Here is an 18,474-nt window from a genome sequence, read left to right as displayed (position 1 = left end):
AAACAACATTGAAAAATATGATTTCAGCCTAATATTAGTTTACATAGCTATTTATGGGGATATAAAGATTAATTCCCTTCCCTAAGGATTTGATAAAACAACAGACATCATAGATGATAAAAACATTTTTGTAGGAGAGAGATGCACATGATGTCAAGAATATCATATGGGGGCCAGGCACAGTGGCACATGCCTGTAATCCCAGTGACCTGGGAGGTTGAAGCAGGAAGATAGCAAGATAAAGGCCACCCTCAGCTTAACAAGACTGTAAGCAACTTAGCAAGACACTGTCTAAAAATAAAAAGGACTGGGGATGTAGCTCAGGATAAAGCACCTTTGTGTTCAATCCCCAGTATCCAAAAAAAAAAAAAAAAAAAAGGTTCATGTGGTAGTACAGTTCATCTTGGTCAGGTGCTTAAAATTATGAAATACTTACGGAATAAGGTATATCAGTGTATAAGTCATTATTGAAATTATGATAACATTTGAGCTATGATGTCAATATGAATTACTAAAATAGTTATTTTTAAATATAGTTTTTATACCTTTAAGAATATATATTAATGCTGAATTTTCAGAATCTCAAATAATATGCTATTAAAATTACACCTTACATATTTGTATATCGTTTGTATATCTATTGTAGAACTTGGAAAAATGTTTATTTTTCAGTGTAAAGAGCCTTCTTGTAATCTTGTTATTCTAATAAATTCATTCTTTATAAAAGTGAGAAGGAATTTTGCATCATTTTAAGTCTAATGCTAGAACTGTGAAGGTGAATTAGTAAGGATAGAATAATTATTGATTTTGCTATGTATTCCTGCAGGGCTTGACAAACTTCATGTGTAGATGGATTAGATAGTAAATATTTTGACTTTACAGACCATGTGTTCTTTGCCTTAATTACTCTGTTATTTTGTCCTGAAAGCAGCTGTACACAGTGGGCATGCATGTGACTCTATTCGAATAAAACTTTATTATGAGGCTCAGTGGTAGAGCGCTTGCCTAGCATTTGCGAGGCCCTGGGTTCAATCCGGAGTACCACATAAAAATAAATAAATAAAATAAAGGTATTGTGTTCGACTACACCTCAAAAGTAAATATTAAAAAAAAAAAAAACACTTTATTTACAAAAACAGACAACTGGCTGACTTTGTTCTTGGGCCATAGGTGGTTTTTTTTTTTTTTTTTTTTTTTTTGTAGATGGACACAATATCTTTATTTTATTTATTTTTTTAATGTGGTGCTGAAGATCGAACCCAGTGCCTCACACATGCAAGGCAATCACTCAACCATGAGCTACCACCCCAGCCCTTGGGCCATATTTTTTAATCCTTGTTCTGTGAAAAGGAGAGATTAATGTCCCAAATGTTGTTATTTAAGTATTTTTCATTCCAATTTTTTTTTTTAATCAGGGATTGAATCCAGTTGTATTTAACCACAGAGCCATATCCCCAGCCCTATTTATTTATTTATTTATTTAGAGACAGGGTCTCCCTCAGTGCTTAGGGCCTTGCTAAGTACTGAGGCCTTGCTAAGTACTGAGGCTGACTTTTTTCAATGATTGCTCCTGCCTCAGCCTCTCAAGTAACTGGGATTACAAGTGTGTGCCATTACATCCAGCACAGTGTTCTTAATTTAAGATTTTAAATCTAGTGATTTACTATACAGATAGAGTATGTGCTAGAGAAGAATCTAATGTTGCTGCCAGTTTATTGATGAGAGAAATATTTTTTTTTAATTTTTTTATTGATTATTTAAAGCATTACATAGTGAGAGAAATATTTTTATATGTTTCTTTGTTTTATTTTTAATAGGAGCACCCAGACTAAAATGTCATGAACTCTTGAATTATATCATGGAGACAGTGAAAGATTCATCCAATGGTGTTATTTATGGAGCTGATTGTAGCAACATACTACTCAAAGACATTCTTTCAGTGAGAAAATACTGGTGTGAGATATCACAGCAACAGTGGCTAGGTATGTTTTGAAGGTTGCTATTTATGATTTTTTCCTCATGACATGGACTTTCACCAATAAAAGCATTCATAGTGTATCTGTATCGCCCAAATGACCTCACACTTTCATAGTACTTTAGTGAAAGAAATTGAGTATCAGTCTTTTGATGTGATTGTACCATCTTGTATATTCTGTGATATTTGCTCTTTAATTTTAAACAAAATGTCCTTAATTTTCATTTACTACATACTTTCTGAAGTATTAAGTCCACTAATGTTATGGAAAGGACAAGATACAGAAGTATCAATTGGATTAGGGAATTAACAGGTTCCTGGTAAGATAATGGAAATCAGTGTATTAGAATGAAATATACAAGATCCAGTGATTTACTAGATAGATAGAATGGGTGTTAGGCAAGAATCTAGTGTTTCTAGTTTATTGATCAGAGGTACTCAATGATCATGGAAAAAGGAAATTATGGTCAGAATCTGAAATATTTCAGTTTATTGATTTTAAAAGTGGAACAATTCTGAGAGAATTTAATGGATTAAAGTGGGATTTGCCATTATCGAGGTGATTTTAAGCCAGGTGTTAAAGTCTACTAATCCACTAGCTCTGAAAATTTAGAAACTTAAGACTTTTTCATTAAAAAATATTAAGGCTGATTTTTGTTAACTAAATTAAAAGACATTTACCTATATTTATTGTTAATTTTATGATTTCAAAATGAGATGTATATGAACTACAAAGCCATGAAATAGTGCCCTCACTTCTGCATTATTCTACTTTTCCAAATGAATTAAGGAATTCTCAATAGTTGCAGTAATTTCTTGTGAGTTATTTGGGCTGTTGCTGTTCCATCAAACAATGGACTCAAGTAAGCCAATGATACCTACCATTCTCAGCCAGATGTCTCACCAGAGTGGCCTAATCATATTTTGTATATTTGGGAACTTTAGATTATTGCTTACAACTGATTATACTGTAACAGGGCAGTCCTTTCCTCAGTTTCTTTGGTATGATTCTTCCATATCATTTGTTGTCTAACCTGCTTTTTGTTCTTCAAAAAATTAGTGTTACTTCTTATTATCAGTCTTATTTTCAGTAATTTTTGTAATTCCCTTTTCTCAGGCTTGCTTCTTGATTGAGCATAGACTTCACTTTTTGAACAGTCCTCAAAGTGTGTTTGGTAGAAGTAGTAATTTAAGCCATGGTTATGATATTTTTTTATGGGGAGAATTTAGAATGAGATGAGAACATACCCTAAGACTGAGCCGTCATCTCCATATAAATTTTGGAATTAGCTTATTGATTTCTACAAAATATCATGCTGAAATTTTCATAGATATTTTGTTTATTGAACAATTAAGAATGTGTAGCCATCTTAACAATGTGGAGTCACTCAAATATCAAATGAATATGATATCTCCATTTATTTAGGTCTTTTTGATATTTTTCATTAGTGTCCTATTACTGTCACCAGACAGATTTTATACATGTTTTGTTAGATTTGTATACTGCAGTAGTTTGTAAATTGCACTATTTTAAAAATTAATTGGTTAATAAATTTAAAAAAATTTTTTTTAATTTGTTGTGATTAGTTATACATGACAGTAGAATGCATTTAGACACATTGTACACAAATGGAGCACAACTTCTCTGGCTGAACATAGTGCAGACTCACATTAGTAGTATAATCATACATTCAGCCTTTGGATTTGAGGGTTTGGCTTATTTCAGTTAGCATGATATTTTCCAGCTTCATTTACCTGCAAATGCCATACTTTCATTTTTTAAGGCTGAGTAATACTCCACTGTGTGTATATATCACATTTTCTTTACCCATTGATCTGTTGAAGGGCATCTAGGTTGGTTTCATAGTTTAGCTATTGTGAATTGAGCTGCTAGAAACATTGATGTGGCTGTGTCACTATAGTTTGCAGATTTTGAGTTCTTTGGGTATACACTGAGGACTGGGATAACTGAGTCAAATGGTAGTTCCATTCTAAGTTTTCTGAGTAATCTCTGTATTGCATTCTGTAGTGGTTACACCAATTTGCAGTCCCACCAGCAGTGTCTGAGTGTACCTTTTTCCCTACATCCTCACTGACAATTATTGTGGCTCATATTCTTGATAGTTAAATTGCACTGTTTTTGAAGTTTCATTTTCCAAGTCATTCAGTGCTATTATACTGGATGTACAATTGATTTTTGTATCTTTTTAAAAAAAAAATTTAAATTTTTATTTATTTATTTTTTTGGGTATTGGGGATTGAACTTGGGAGCATTCAGCCACTGAACCACATTCCCAGCCCTATTTTATATTTTATTTAGAGACAGAGTCTCACTGAGTAGCATGGTATCTCGCTGTTGCTGAGGCTGGCTTTGAACTTGAGATCCGTCCGTGTCAGCCTCCTGAGCCACTGGGATCACAGGTGTGGACCACTGTATCCTAGCACTTTGTTAAAATCTTCTGCTACTTGTAAGGCCTGTGTGTGTGTGTGTGTGTGTGATTGTTCTGCGTAGATAATCATGACACCTGCAAGTAGTAATTTTTTTCTTCTTTCTGAACCATGTGGCTTTTATTTTTTTCTAACCTGGCTAGAATCATCAGTATTTTCCACCCCATGGTGAAATAAGTTTAAGAAAATTTATGATTTTTAACCATTTTTAAACATATAGTTCAGTAGCATTAAGCACATTCACATTGTTGTATAACCAGGGTTGGGGCCCCAGTAACACCACACACACACACACACACACACACACACACACACACACACACAATATCCCTAACATTGTTGTGTATAACTATCCCTTCTATCTCCAGAACTTTTTTTTCTCTATTCATTTGCTATGGTTTGGATATGGGTTGAGTTCATCCACACAAGGGTTCATGTGTTGGAGACTTGGTTCTTAATATGGCTGTGTAGAACTAAAGTCTAGTGTTAGATTATGGGAGGCATGCCCTTGGGAGGGATTTAACATAGTTCCTGGGATCTTCATTTAGTTCCTGAAAACCCAAGGGGTTATTAAAAGCTTGAGCTTGACTCCTGCATCTCTGGCTTCCTCTGACTATATGTTAGCTCTCCCCCGACCCAACCCCCTCTCACATGCATTCCCACCATTGAAGTGCCATCTGCCTTGAGACCATCATCAGACCCCAACCTCCAGAACTGTGAGCTGAATAAACCTCTTTTTATAAAGTTTTTTGGCTTCAGGTGTTTCATTATAGTAACAGGAGATGAACTCATAACACCATCATCGAATAGTAATTCTCTATTTGCTATTCCCACTGGCTCCTGACAGCTACTATTCAACTTGTTTTTAAAAATGTTTTTATTTATTTATTTATTTTGCATTACAATTCTTAATACTATTCAACTTTGAATTTGAAGTTCTAGATTATTCATTGTTATGGACTAGATGCTTGTATTACCACAAAATTTGTGTAAAGTCTAATTCCCTAATGTGAGGATATTTGAAATTGTGGCATTTGTGAAGTCGTTAGGTCATGAGACCAGACAGCTAGCTTTCTCTCTTTCTGCCATATGAGAATACAGGTTTGCAATGCAAAAGAGGATTACCAGAAGTGGACCATACCTGCACCTTGATTTCACACTTCCATTCCCCAGAAATGTGAGAAATAAATTTCTGTTGTTTATAAGCCAATATATGATAGATAGTTAATAGCAACCTGAACAAAGCAGGCAAAAGCAGTATTTGTCCTTTGCAATTGGCTTATGACACTTACCAAATGTCATTGATGCTCATCCATCTTGTAGCAGCAGATCAGACTTTCCTTCACTTTTAAGACTCAACAATATTCTGAACAAAATGTCACATTTTGTTTATTCATTGATGGACACTTAGGTTTCTACTTTTTGGTTATTATTAAGAATACTGCTGTGTATAAATATCTCTTGGGTTTCCTGCTTTCATTTCTTTCAGATTTATATTCAGAAGTGAAATTGCTGATATGATAATTCTATATTTAATTTTTGAGGAACCAAGATATGTTTTCCCCAGAGGCTGCTCCATTTTACATGGACAAGGGTTTAAATTTCTTCACATTTTCACCATTTATTTTCTCTGTTTTTTGAATGATAAAGTAAAATGGTGTTTCATTTGCATTTCCTTAATGACTAGTGATGTTGAACTTTTCATGGTTATTGTCAGTTTATATTCTTATAGAGAAATGTTTAAGTTCTTTGTCCTTTTTTATTATTTTTATTTATTTTTTTAGTAATTTTAGGTTCATAGCAAAGTTGAGAAGTTATGGATCTCTCATATATTCCCCACAACCCCAGTTCTTAGTCTCTTCCATTATCAACATTTCCTATCCTTTGCCTATTTTTAGTCAGGTTTGTTTTTGTTGTAGGAGTTTTAAAAAATATATTATAGATATTAATTTCTTACCAGATGTATAGTTTGCAAATATTTTCTCTTGTTCCAGGGGTTGCTTTTTCATTGTTGATAGTGTCTTTTGATGCACAAAAACTTTTTAATGAGATGAAGCCCAGTTTATTTTCTTTTGTTGTTCTATCAGAGAAATCATTGCCAAATCTATAGCCTAGTGTTATGAAACTCTTCCCCTTTGTTTTTTCCCCAAAGTTTTTGTTTAATAGCTTTACCACCAGCATGATATTGAATAACAGCAATAAGAATAGACAAATTTGCCTTCCTCTGATCTTAGGGAAACCATTCAGGGTTAGACCAATAAGCAGGCTATTAGCTATCAATACAGGTTGAGGATAGTTCTTTCTATCCATTATTACTGCTAGTATTTTTTTAAATTATGAATGGATATTCATTTTTTTAAAACAACAAGGAAGAGTATTTATTGATATGATTATCTAAGGTTTTTGTTGTTGTTAGTCTGATGCCTTACAATGATGGATTTTTCAAATATTTAGCCAACCTTCAGTTCCCACGATATACACCATTGGGATATTGATTTCAGCATGATTCCCTGCTTTTTCCTCTGCTTTTTCCCACCTCTCTTTCCTCCCCTCTCCCATTCTCCTTCGTCTACTCTACTAGACTTTCTTTTACTCAGCTATTAATTTTTATTTGATTGGTTCTTTATCTTATCCTATCCTTCCCTCTTCCTTTCCTTTATTTCACTCTATCTTAATATTTGACCTTTGAGTTTCTGAGTTTGGCTTATTTCACTTAGCATGATATTCTTCATTTCCATCCATTTACTGGCAGATGCCATAGTTTCATTCTTTATTATGGCTGAGTAGAACTCCATTGTAGAGATATACCCCAGTTTCTTAATCTGTTCATCTATTGATGGGCATCTGGGTTGATTCCATAATTTAGCTATAGTGAATTGTACTGCTATAAACATTTAGTTGGCTGTATCGCTATAGTATGCTGAGTTTAGATCTTTTGGGAAAATACCAAGGAGTGGAATAGCTGGATCATAAGCTGGTTCCACCCCTAGTTTTTTGAAGAACCTCCATACTTCTTTCCAGAGTGGTTGTACTAGGCTGCAGTCCCACCAACAATGTACAAGTGAACCTTTTTCCCCATAACCTCACCAGCATTTGTTATTTATATTTTTGATCATTGGAGTGAGGTGAAATATTAATGTAGTTTTGGTTTTCATTTCCTTGATTGCTAGAGATGTTGAGTATTTTTTTTTAATATATTTGTTGGCCATTTGTTTCTTTTTTTGAGAAGTTTCTGTTTTAGTTCCTTGTCCATTTATTCATTAGATTATTTGGAGTTTTTTGGTGTTAAGCTTTGAGTTCTTTATATATTCTGAATATTAATCCTCTAGTGGAAGTGTAGCTGGCCAAGATTTTCTCCCATTCTCTAAGCTCTCACTTCACACTCTTGATCGTTTTCTCTGTTGTGCAGAAGCTTTGTAGTTTGATGGCATCCCACATACTGATTTTTGGTTTTATTTCTTGCACTTTATGGGTCTTGTTAAGGAAGTTGGTGCCAGCACTTACATGATGGAGTGTTGACCCTGTGTTTTCTTGTAGCAATTGTCAGGTTTTTGGTCTAATTCCTAAATCTTTGATTCATTTCAATTTGAGTGTTTGTTCAGGGTGAGATACAGGGGTCTAGTTTAATTTTTCTACATATGGCTCATCCAGTATTCCCAGCACCATTTTTGTCAAATATCAGACAGCTGTAGGTATGTGGTTTTGTCTCTGTGTCCTCTATTCTGTTCCATTGGTCTTCATGTCTATTTGGTGCCAATACCATGCTGTTTTAGTTATTACAGCTGTGTAGCATATCAGTTCAGGTGTTGTGGTATCTCCTGCTTCACTTTACTTTTCTTGCTTAGTATTGTTTTGCCTATCCTGGGTGTCTTATTCTTCCAAATGAATTTAAGAATTGTTTTTCTTAATTCTGTGAGGAACATCATTCATACACACACACATATTTATACACACACACACACACACACACACACACACACACATTGTTGATATTTTGATGAAGATTGTGTTGAATCTGTATGTTGCTTTTGGTAGGATGGCCATTTTGACAATATTGATGCTGCCTGTTCGAGAATATGGGATGTCTTTCCATCTTCTTAGGTCGTTTTTAGTTTGTTTTCCTTCTTCAATGTTTTATAATTTTCACTGTGGATCTCATACACCTCCTTAGTTAGAGTAATTCCTAAGTATTTGTTTGTTTGTGAAGGGGATGGTTTTTCTGATTTCTTCCTTAGCTGAATCACTGTTGGAGTATAGTTAGGCTGTTGATTTATGGGTGTTGATCTTGTATCCTGCTACTTTGCTAAATTCATTTAAAGGCTCTGGTAGAGTGTTTTTGGGTTTTCTAGATATAGGATCATATCATTGGCTAACAGAGATAGTTTAACAACTTCTTTTTTATTTGTATGCCTTTGATTTCTTTTTCTTGCCTCATCACTTTGGCTAATGTTTCAAGGACTGTATTGAATAAGAGTGGTGAGAATGGACAGTCTTGTCTTGTTCCTGATCTTAGAGGAAATGGTTTTAGTTTTTCTCATTTAGTATGATGTTGGATTTGGGTTTGTCATAGATGACCTTTACAATGTTGAGGTAAAATTCCTTTTATCCCTCCCTAGCTTCTCCAATGTATTTTATATGAATGGTTGCTGGATTTTATCAAAAGACCTTTTCTGCATCTATTGAGATGATCATGTGATTTTTGTCTTAATTCATTAAGTGGTGAATTACATTATTATGTTGAACCAACCTTGTATCCCTGGAATGAAACTACTTGATCATGATGTATTATCTTTTTTTCCCTTTTTGATGTGTTTTTTTTAATGCATTTGCTAATTTTATTAAGGATTTTTGCATCTACATTCATCAGGGGTATTGGTCCATAGTTTTCTTTCCTTGATATGTGTTTTTCAGCTTTGGAATCATGGTTATACCCATTTCATAAAATTTATTTGGGAGTGTTCCCTCCTTTTGAGTTTCAAGGAATAATTTGAGAAATATTAGTGGTGGTTCTTCTATAATAGTTTGGTAGAACGCAGCTGAGAATCTGTCAGGTCTTGTACTTTTCTTTTTCGGAAGGCTTTAATTGCTGTTTCAATTTTGTAACTTGATATTGGTTTAGGTTTTCTGTATCTTCCTGATTGAATTTGTGCAGGTTGTATGCATCTAGAAATTTGTCATTGTCTTCAAGATTTTTAAGTTAATAAACTAGGAGTATAAATTTTCTAAAAATGTTCTGATAATCCTCTGGATTTCAGAATGCTCTGTGGTGATATCTTCTTTTCATCTCTGATCATAGTGATTTGTATCTTCTCACTGTTTCTTTTCTTTGCATATCTTTTGTTCTTTTGTTTAGTTTGGCTAAACAAAATCTTTTCAAAGAACCAACTTTTTATTGCATTGATTCTGTGAACATTACAATATAAATGTTCTTTATACCTTTAGTTTGTATCTCCATGTTCTCTTCTATCCCAATAATTCTTAGGTTTGGTCATTTAATGTTCTCGCAGAGTTCTTGTATATTCTGATCATGTGCTATAATTTTTTCCCTTTGCTGCCTTCTGTGTACTCAAGATCATATAGCCTGTTCTAGACCTGAAGTTCTGTCTTCTAGGGCCAAGGTTCTTTTATCAATGCATTCTTATTTGTTACTGATGCCTTCAAGTGAATTTTTAATTTGATTGGTTGTGTCTTTCTTTTCTAGGAATTATTGGTTTCTTCTATTTCTTTTCTTTCTTTTTTTTTTTTTGTATCGGGAATTGAACCTAGGTGTGCTCAACCACTGAGCCACATCTTCAATCTTTTTTTATATTTTATGTTGAGACAGGGTCTTGCTGAATTGCTTAGGGCCTCACTTAGTCGTTGAAGCTGGCTTTGAACTTGTCATCCTCTTGCCTCAGCCTCCTGAGCCGCTGGTCTCCTCACTATTTCTATTTCTTTATTAAAATGGTCTTTTAATCTCCTGTAATTGCTCTCTTAATTCCTTCTTTAGATTTTCTTATAGTTAATTGAACATTTTAATAATCAGTTTTTTATACTCTTTTTCTGGGCTTTCATCCACCTCACTATCCATGGGATCCTTTATTGGCTGATTGTGGATTTTGGGAGGCGGGGTGTTGTTTGCCTTGAGATCTTGGACTTGAACATCAAGTGAGATGGATTTCCTACTCCCTCCTTTTATGTGTGTCCTTTTGTGTATAATTATCTTATTTGTTCTGGGACTTCTCTGTTTTTGATGTATGAGTACATGCCAAGGGGTGGGACCTGAGTTCCCTGTTTGATTGTACTTTTTGTGTCCTTGTTGTTGGTTTGGGGCTTTTGTCTCCCCACTTCTTTGCATTGGAGTAATGTGAAAGAATGTTTTGTTCAGCTGTAGACTCTAAACTGTGAACATTTATTGTCCCTGTAGTTTCAAAGGACCTCACAGAAGGAGGAGAAATAAACAATACACAGCATTAAATACCCAGTTCCTAATATCTCCAACATTAATTCAGACCAGTATTCAGGAATGGTCAGTTCAGCAGTTGTCAATAGTAAAAATAATAACCATGAACTAGATCTGGCTTTAAATTGAAGAGTAGGTGCCAACTATATCTTGCACAGCAGCAGCGACTGTATTAGCATTAATGGTGGGGACAGGATTTATATAAGCCAATTAGTTCTCAAAAATACAGTTTATTAAGGAAAAGAAAATGTGTTAGAAAGTTAGAAGACAGTTTAAAAGTTCAAAAAGTGAATGGAGAGAATGTAGAAGAGATGTAGCAGGTGATGTTTATACAGAAGGAAGGAAAAAATAGAAGCAAAGTATTGGGAGAGAGGGCAAAACATGTACTTGTTTTTTTTTTCTTTTTTGCATTACAATTCTTATTACACATACATACCACGATTTTTCATATCTCTGTTTGTATATGAGTAGGTTGACACCCAATTTAAGTCTTCATACATGTATTTTGGATAATGATGTCCATCACATTCCACCATCCGTTCTAGTCCCCTACCTCCTCTCTTTCCCTCCCTCCCCTCATCCCTATCTAGAATTCATCTACTCATCCCATGTTCCCCCTCTTTACCCCACTATGAGTCAGCCTCCTTATATCAGAGAAAACATTCAGCATTTGTTTTTTGGGGATTGGCTAACTTCACTTAGCATTACCTTTTCTAACTTCATCTATTTACTTGAAAATGCCATGATTTTATTCTATTTTATTGCTGCATAAAATTCCATTGTGTATATATGCCACATTTTTTTTTATCCTTTCATCCACTGAAGGACATCTAGGTTGGCTCCACAGTTTAGCTATTGTGAATTGTGCTGCTATAAGCATTGATATGGCTGTGTCACTATAGTGTGTTGTTTTTAAGTCCTTTGGGTATAGTCTGAGGAGAGGGATACCTGTGTGAAATGGTGATTCCATTCCCAGATTTCCAAGGAATCTCCATACTGCTTTCCAAATTGGCTACACCAATTTGCGGTCCCACCAGCAATGTATGAGTGTGCCTTTTTCCCCACATCCTCACCAACACTAATTGTTGTTTGTATTCTTGATAGCTGCCATTCTGACTAGAGTGAGATGATATCTTAGAGTAGTTTTGATTTGCATTTCTCTGATTGCTAGACATGATGAGTGTTTTTTCATATATTTGTTGATTTGATTGTATATTCTCTTCTGAGCAGTGTCTGTTCAGGTCCTTGGCCCATTTGTTGATTGGGTTATTAGTTTTTTCGGTGCTTAGGTTTTTGAGTTCTTTATCTACCTTAGAGATTAGCGCTCTATCTGATGTGTGAGGGGTAAAAATTTGCTCCCAGGATGTAGGCTCTTTTTCACCTCACAGATTGTTTCTTTTGGTAAGAAGAAACTTTTTAGTTTGAATCCATCCCATTTATTGATTCTTGGTTTTAATTATTGCAGTACCAGAGTCTTATTAAGGAAGTTGGGGCCTAATCCCACATGATGAAGATTAGAGCCTACTTTTTCTTCTATTAGATGCAGAGTCTCTGGTTTAATTCCTAGGTGCTTGACCCATTTTGAGTTAAGTTTTGTGTATGGTGAGAGAGATGGGTTTTATTTCTTTTTTTTTTTTTTTAATTTCTCCATCTCCCTCTACCTCCAAGGCCTCCAATTGTAAGATCTGTGGGATCTAGAGGGCTGTTTTAAAACTCAGTTGCCTCTTCACTTCAACACACACTTTTTTTTTTTTTTTTTAAGAGAGAGAGAGAAAGAGAATTTTTTTTTTAATATTTATTTTTTAGTTTTCGGTGGACACACAACATCTTTGTTTGTACATGGTGCTGAGGATCGAACCTGGGCCGCACGCATGCCAGGCGAGCGCGCTACCGCTTGAGCCACATCCCCAGCCCGTGTTTTATTTCATTTTGTTGCATATGGATTTCCAAGTTTCCCAGCACCATTTGTTGAAGAGGCTATTTTTTCTCTAGTGCATGTTTTTGGCATCTTTGTCTAATATAAGATAGTTGTAATTTTGTGGGTTTGTCTCTGTGTCCTTTATTCTGTACCATTGGTCTACCAGTCTGTTTTGGTGCCAATACCACGCTGTTTTTATTACTATTCCTTTGTAGTATAGTTTAAGGTCTGGTATAGTGATGCCACCTGCTTTACTCTTCCTGCTAAGGATTGCTTTAGCTATTCTGGGTCTCTTCTTTTTCCAGATGAAGTTTTTGATTGCTTTTTCTATTTCTATGAGGAATGACATTGGGATTTTGATCGGAAGTGCATTAAATCTGTGTAGTGCTTTTGGTAGTATGGTCATTAGTATGATAATATTAATTCTGCCTATCCAGGAGCAAGGTAGATCTTTCCATCTTCTAAGGTCTTCTTTGATTTTTTTCTTTAGGGTTCTGTAGTTTTCATTGAATAGATCTTTCACCTTTTTCATTAAGTTGATTCCCAAGTATTGAAAGGGCAAAGTTTCTAAGCTGCAAAGCCTGAGTTAAAATGTAAAGACCAGGTATTGTTAAGTTTCTATGCTACACTCAAAGCCTGAAATTCCTGTAGCTGTTAGGACAATTCCCGGGACTGCCCATTAGATAATCTCCCTTGACTACCTAGTTGTTTAACAACCCGGACCCTGAGCAGCTCAGCTCGTACGCACTCCGGGACCCTGTGCAGCTTGGCACGTAGGCATTCAGGGCCCAAACCAATCAGTTTGAATGTATCCCCTCCTTAGGATTGACCTATCACTCCCGCCCGACCTGTTCCCGCCAATGAATGTACTAATCATGTTTGAGAATTGTTGTTTGATTTTCCCTCGGTGTATGGTGATCTGTTAAAGGAGACTGTGATGTATGTAAAGTCCCTGCCCTCCCTAAAAAAGTGTACTTAAGCACTGCTCAACCCCTGCTCGGGGGTCTGGGCCGCTCTCCCTTGTTGAGTGAGCACGGAGCCCCAGCATGCTGGATCCCCAATAAACCCCCTTTTGCTGTTGCATGTGTCGGTCTCTTGGTGGTCTCTTCCTCCGTCACCCGCCGGTCCCTTACAGTATCTAATTTTTTTTAAGGTTATTGTGAATGGGGTAGTTTTCCTCATTTCCTTCTCAGAGGCTTTGTCACTGACATACAGAAATGCCTTTGATTTATGGGTGTTGATTTTATATCCTGCTACTTTGCTGAATTCATTTACTAGTTGTAGCAGTTTTCTCATGGAGTTTTTTGGGTCTTCTAGGTATAGAATCATATCGCCAGCAAATAGTGCTAATTTATGTTCTTCTTTTCCTATGCATATCCCTTTGATTTCTTTCATTTGTCTAATTGCTCTGGCCAGTGTTTCAAGAACTATGTTGAATAGAATTGGTGAAAGAGGGCATCCCTGTCTTGTTCCAGTTTTTAGAGGGAATGCCTTCAATTTTTCTCCATTTAGAATTATGTTGGCCTGAGGCTAAGCGTAGATAGCATTTACAGTGTTGAGATACGTTCCTGTTACCCCTGGTTTTTCTAGTGTTTGTAACATAAAGGGGTACTGTATTTTATCAAATGCTTTTTCTGCATCTATTGAGATGATCATATGATTCTTATCTTTAAGTCTATTGATGTGATGAATTACATTTATTGATTTTCATATGTTCAGCCACCCTTGCACCCTGGGATGAATTCCACGTGATCGTGGTACACAATCTTTTTGATGTGTTTTTGTATTCAATTTGCCAGAATTTTATTGAGAATTTTTGCATCTATGTTCATTAGAGATATTGGTCTGAAGTTTTCTTTCTTTGATGTGTCTTTGCCTAGTTTTGGAATCAGGGTGATATTGGCCTCATAGAATGAGTTTGGAATTACTGCCTCTTTTTCTATTTCCTGAAATAAATTGAAGAGTATTGGTATTAGTTCTTCTTTAAAGGTAGAACTCGATTGTGTATCCATCCTGTCCTGGGCTTTTCTTGGTTGGTAAGCTTTTGATGATTTTTTCTATTTCCTCACTTGATATTCATCTGTTTAAATTGTGTATATCTTCCTGACTCAATCTGGGCAAATCATACGACTTAAGAAATTTGTCGATGCCTTTAATGTCTTCTATTTTATTGGAGTGTACGATTTCAAAATAAGAAAAAGAATTTTAAAAACCCCAAATCTTAAGAATGAAGGAACCATCTCCCCTGAAGTAGTCAAAATAGTTGACCAGATTGGGAGGTCTCTATATCCAACATTTTTTTTTTCCAATTCTTCCTGAGTTATGTACTAACAAAGCAGGGTGTGAGAGTATTAACCCGGTCCTGTTTTTGTATTGCTCTCTGAGCTGCCAGTTGGACCACTCTAAGATGGAGGCCATTTGATATAAGACTCCAGCTTCCTTTCTCACCTGTATGAAGTGGGGTGGGTTAGGACAAACTGTCAGTTGATATTTTGTCCTTTTGGACCAGTTTGGTGTACTCCCAATGTAAAGCTTCTGCTGAGTTCTGTGAAGGGAGTTGCCAAAGGTAGGGCTATTATCTAATCAGGCCTCAGGGGCTTTCTTAGATAGTGCCTGCCTTGGAGAGAGTAGATCAACCTGCCCCTAGGGCTAGACAGTAGCTGGCCTCTTATGTTGGTCTGGTTCTCAGAAACCTTCTTAGAAATCAATCTGCTTTCCAAATTGGCCGCACCAATTTGCAGTCCCGCCAGAAATGTACAAGTGTACCCTTTTCCCCACATCCTTGCCAGCACTTGTTGTTGTTTGACTTCCTAATGGCTGCCAATCTTACTGGAGTGAGATGGTATCTTAGGGTGGTTTTGATTTGCATTTCTCTGACTGCTAGAGATGGTGAGCATTTTTTCATGTACTTGTTGATTGATTGTATGTCCTCCTCTGAGAAGTGTCTGTTCAGGTCCTTGGCCCATTTGTTGATTGGTTTATTTGTTATCTTATTGTCTAATTTTTTGAGTTCTTTGTATACTCTGGATATTAGGGCTCTATCTGAAGTGTGAGGAGTAAAAATTTGTTTCCAGGATGTAGACTCCCTATTTACCTCTTTTATTGTTTCTCTTGCTGACCCAGCTATTCCCCTTCTTGGTCTATTCCCTAAAGACCTAAAAAGAGCGTACTATAGGGATACTGCTACAACGATGTTCATAGCAGCACAATTCACAATAGCTAGACTGTGGAACCAACCTAGATGCCCTTCAATAGATGAATGGATTGAAAAAAATGTGGCATTTATACACAATGGAGTACTACTCAGCACTAAAAAATGACAAAATCATGGCATTTGCCGGGAAATGGATGGCACTAGAGCAGATTATGCTAAGTGAAGCTAGCCAATCCCTAAAAAACAAATGCCAAATGTCATCTTTGATATAAGGAGAGCAACTAAGAACAGCAGGGAGGAAGAGCATGAGAAGATCACCATTAAACAGGGACGAGAGGGGGGAGGGAAAGAAAGAGAGAAGGAAAATTGCATGGTAAAGGAAGGAGACCTCATTGTTATACAAAATTACATATAAGAGGAAGTGAAGGGAAAGGGGGAAAAAACGAGAGAGAAATGAATTACAGTAGATGGGGTAGAGAGAGAAGATGGGATGGGAGGGGATTGGGAGGGGAGGAGGGATAGTAGAGGATGGGAAAGGCAGCGGAATACAACATACACTAGTATGGCAGTATGTAAAAACATGGATGTGTAACCGATGTGAATCTGCAATATGTATATGGGGTAAAAATGGGAGTTCATAATCTGCTTGAATCAAATATATGAAATATGATATGTCAAGAGCTTTGTAATGTTTTGAACAACTAATAATAAAAAAATTTAAAAAAAATCAATCTGGAACAGGGGAAGCCAGTCCTCCACTCACTGCTGCTCACAAGCACAGTCATTGCAGGGTTAGTCCCTGAGTGTGTTCACACTCAAGTGCTCAGTCTTCTGCCCAGCTTTAGCTGGTCGCATGAGTGCTGCCAGACACAAAGGAGAAGTGAGTGGGACTCACCTTTGTCTTCCAGTTGAACCCCCTTGGGTACGGTCCACACCCTACCTGTTTTACTCAGGTTCCTTCAGCCCCAGCCTAAGTAGACTATATATGCTTTTTGGGATATTGTGGTCATGTTTGTTTTTTTCTGTGTGTCTGTGTCTGTCAATCACAACGCCTGCATGCTTGTCCCATACAGGGCTCCTGCCTCAGCTGTCCTAGGCCACTAGAGGTATAGAGATGCTTTTTAAGCACCAGCGAGCTCAGTGCAGCTTCTGGATCAGTGATGATTCGGCAACTTTTGTTTTGTTTTTGGGTACCTGGGATTGAACCCAACGGCACTTACCACTGAGCCACATCCTGGACCCTATTTTATGATTATTTTTTGTATTTTATTTAGAGACAGGGTCTCATTGAGTTGCTTAGCACATTGCTTTTGCTGAGGCTGGCTTTGATCTCAAGATCCTCCTGCCTCAGCCTCCCGAGTTGCTGGGATTACAAGCTTATGTCACTGCGCCTGGTTTTGGCAACATTTTTTTTCTTTTTTATTCTAATTTGTTATATATGATAGCAGACTGCATTACAATTCATATGACACACATAGAGTACAATTATTCATATCTCTGATTGTATACAAAGTATTTTCACAGCATTCCTGTCTTCATACATGTACTTAGGGTAATGATGTCCATCTCATTCTACCATCTTTCCTAACCCCAACCCCCCTCCCTTCCCCTCCCACCACTTTGCCCCATCTAAAGTTCCTCCATTCCTTCCATGCTCCCCCTCTCAACCCCACTATGAATTAGCCCCCTTATATCAGAGAAAACATTCGTCATTTGGTTTTTTGGGGTTGGCTAACTTCATTTAACATTATCTTCTCCAGCTCCATCCATTTACCTGCAAATGCCATGATTTTATTCTCTTTTATTGCTGAGTAATATTCCATTGTGTTTATATACACCACATTTTCTTTATCCATTCATCTACTGAAGGGCATCTAGTTTGGTTCCACAGTTTAGCTATTGTAAATTGTGCTACTATAAACATTGATGTGGCTGTGTCCCTATTGTATGCTGTTTTTAAGTCCTTTGTGTATAGACCAAGGAGTGGGATAGCTGGGTCAGATGGTGTTGCATTCCCTCTTTTCCAAGGAATCTCTATACTGCTTTCCATATTGGCTGCACCAATTTGCAGTCCCACCAGGAATGTATGAGTGTGTGAAAAAGGAAAAGCCAACACTGCAACCCAATAAAAGATATTTATTGGGTTTCTCCAGAAAACGACAGATTTTCTTGCAGACCAATCATTTATAAAAGGCCAGGATTTCTCTCAGCCTACTGTTTTCACTTGTGTCAAATGTTCCTCTTCATGTTGTTTTTGGGACTGGGAATCTGAAGCAGAAAGGAAAAGACTGCTGTCATTTTATGAGGCATAAACTCTTTTTTCCTTTGATCAAGAATGCTTTGTGCCCAGTTAATTCTCCTCCTTCCAAAAAGAATCTCATGTCATTTGTCAGCATCCATGAAAATGCCATGTTGTTTAATAGGTTATAAATAGATTAAAATCTAAACCTTCATAGTTCATGAATTATTTGCATATATTATTAATCAAACAGCATTAATATAAAACCAAAACTGTGGGGTGTGTACTTTGTCAAATG

At 36.4% G+C, this 18,474-nt stretch overlaps 1 protein-coding gene across 1 annotated transcript in view; it reads left to right on the top strand.

The window, feature by feature from the left end:
* The window catches only part of ATM (ATM serine/threonine kinase), a 167,198-nt gene that overhangs the window by 5,790 nt on the left and 142,934 nt on the right, over positions 1-18,474 (top strand). Inside the window, 1 exon segment of the mRNA XM_081280301.1 lies at positions 1,818-1,982. Within this exon segment, the coding sequence (XP_081136427.1) occupies positions 1,818-1,982 (165 nt within the window).

Source organism: Spermophilus citellus, assembly GCF_964194105.1.
Source record: "Spermophilus citellus genome assembly, chromosome: 2".
Lineage (NCBI taxonomy): Eukaryota > Metazoa > Chordata > Mammalia > Rodentia > Sciuridae > Spermophilus > Spermophilus citellus.
Note: the sequence above shows the minus strand (reverse complement) of the source record. Positions and strands in the feature narration are given on the sequence as shown.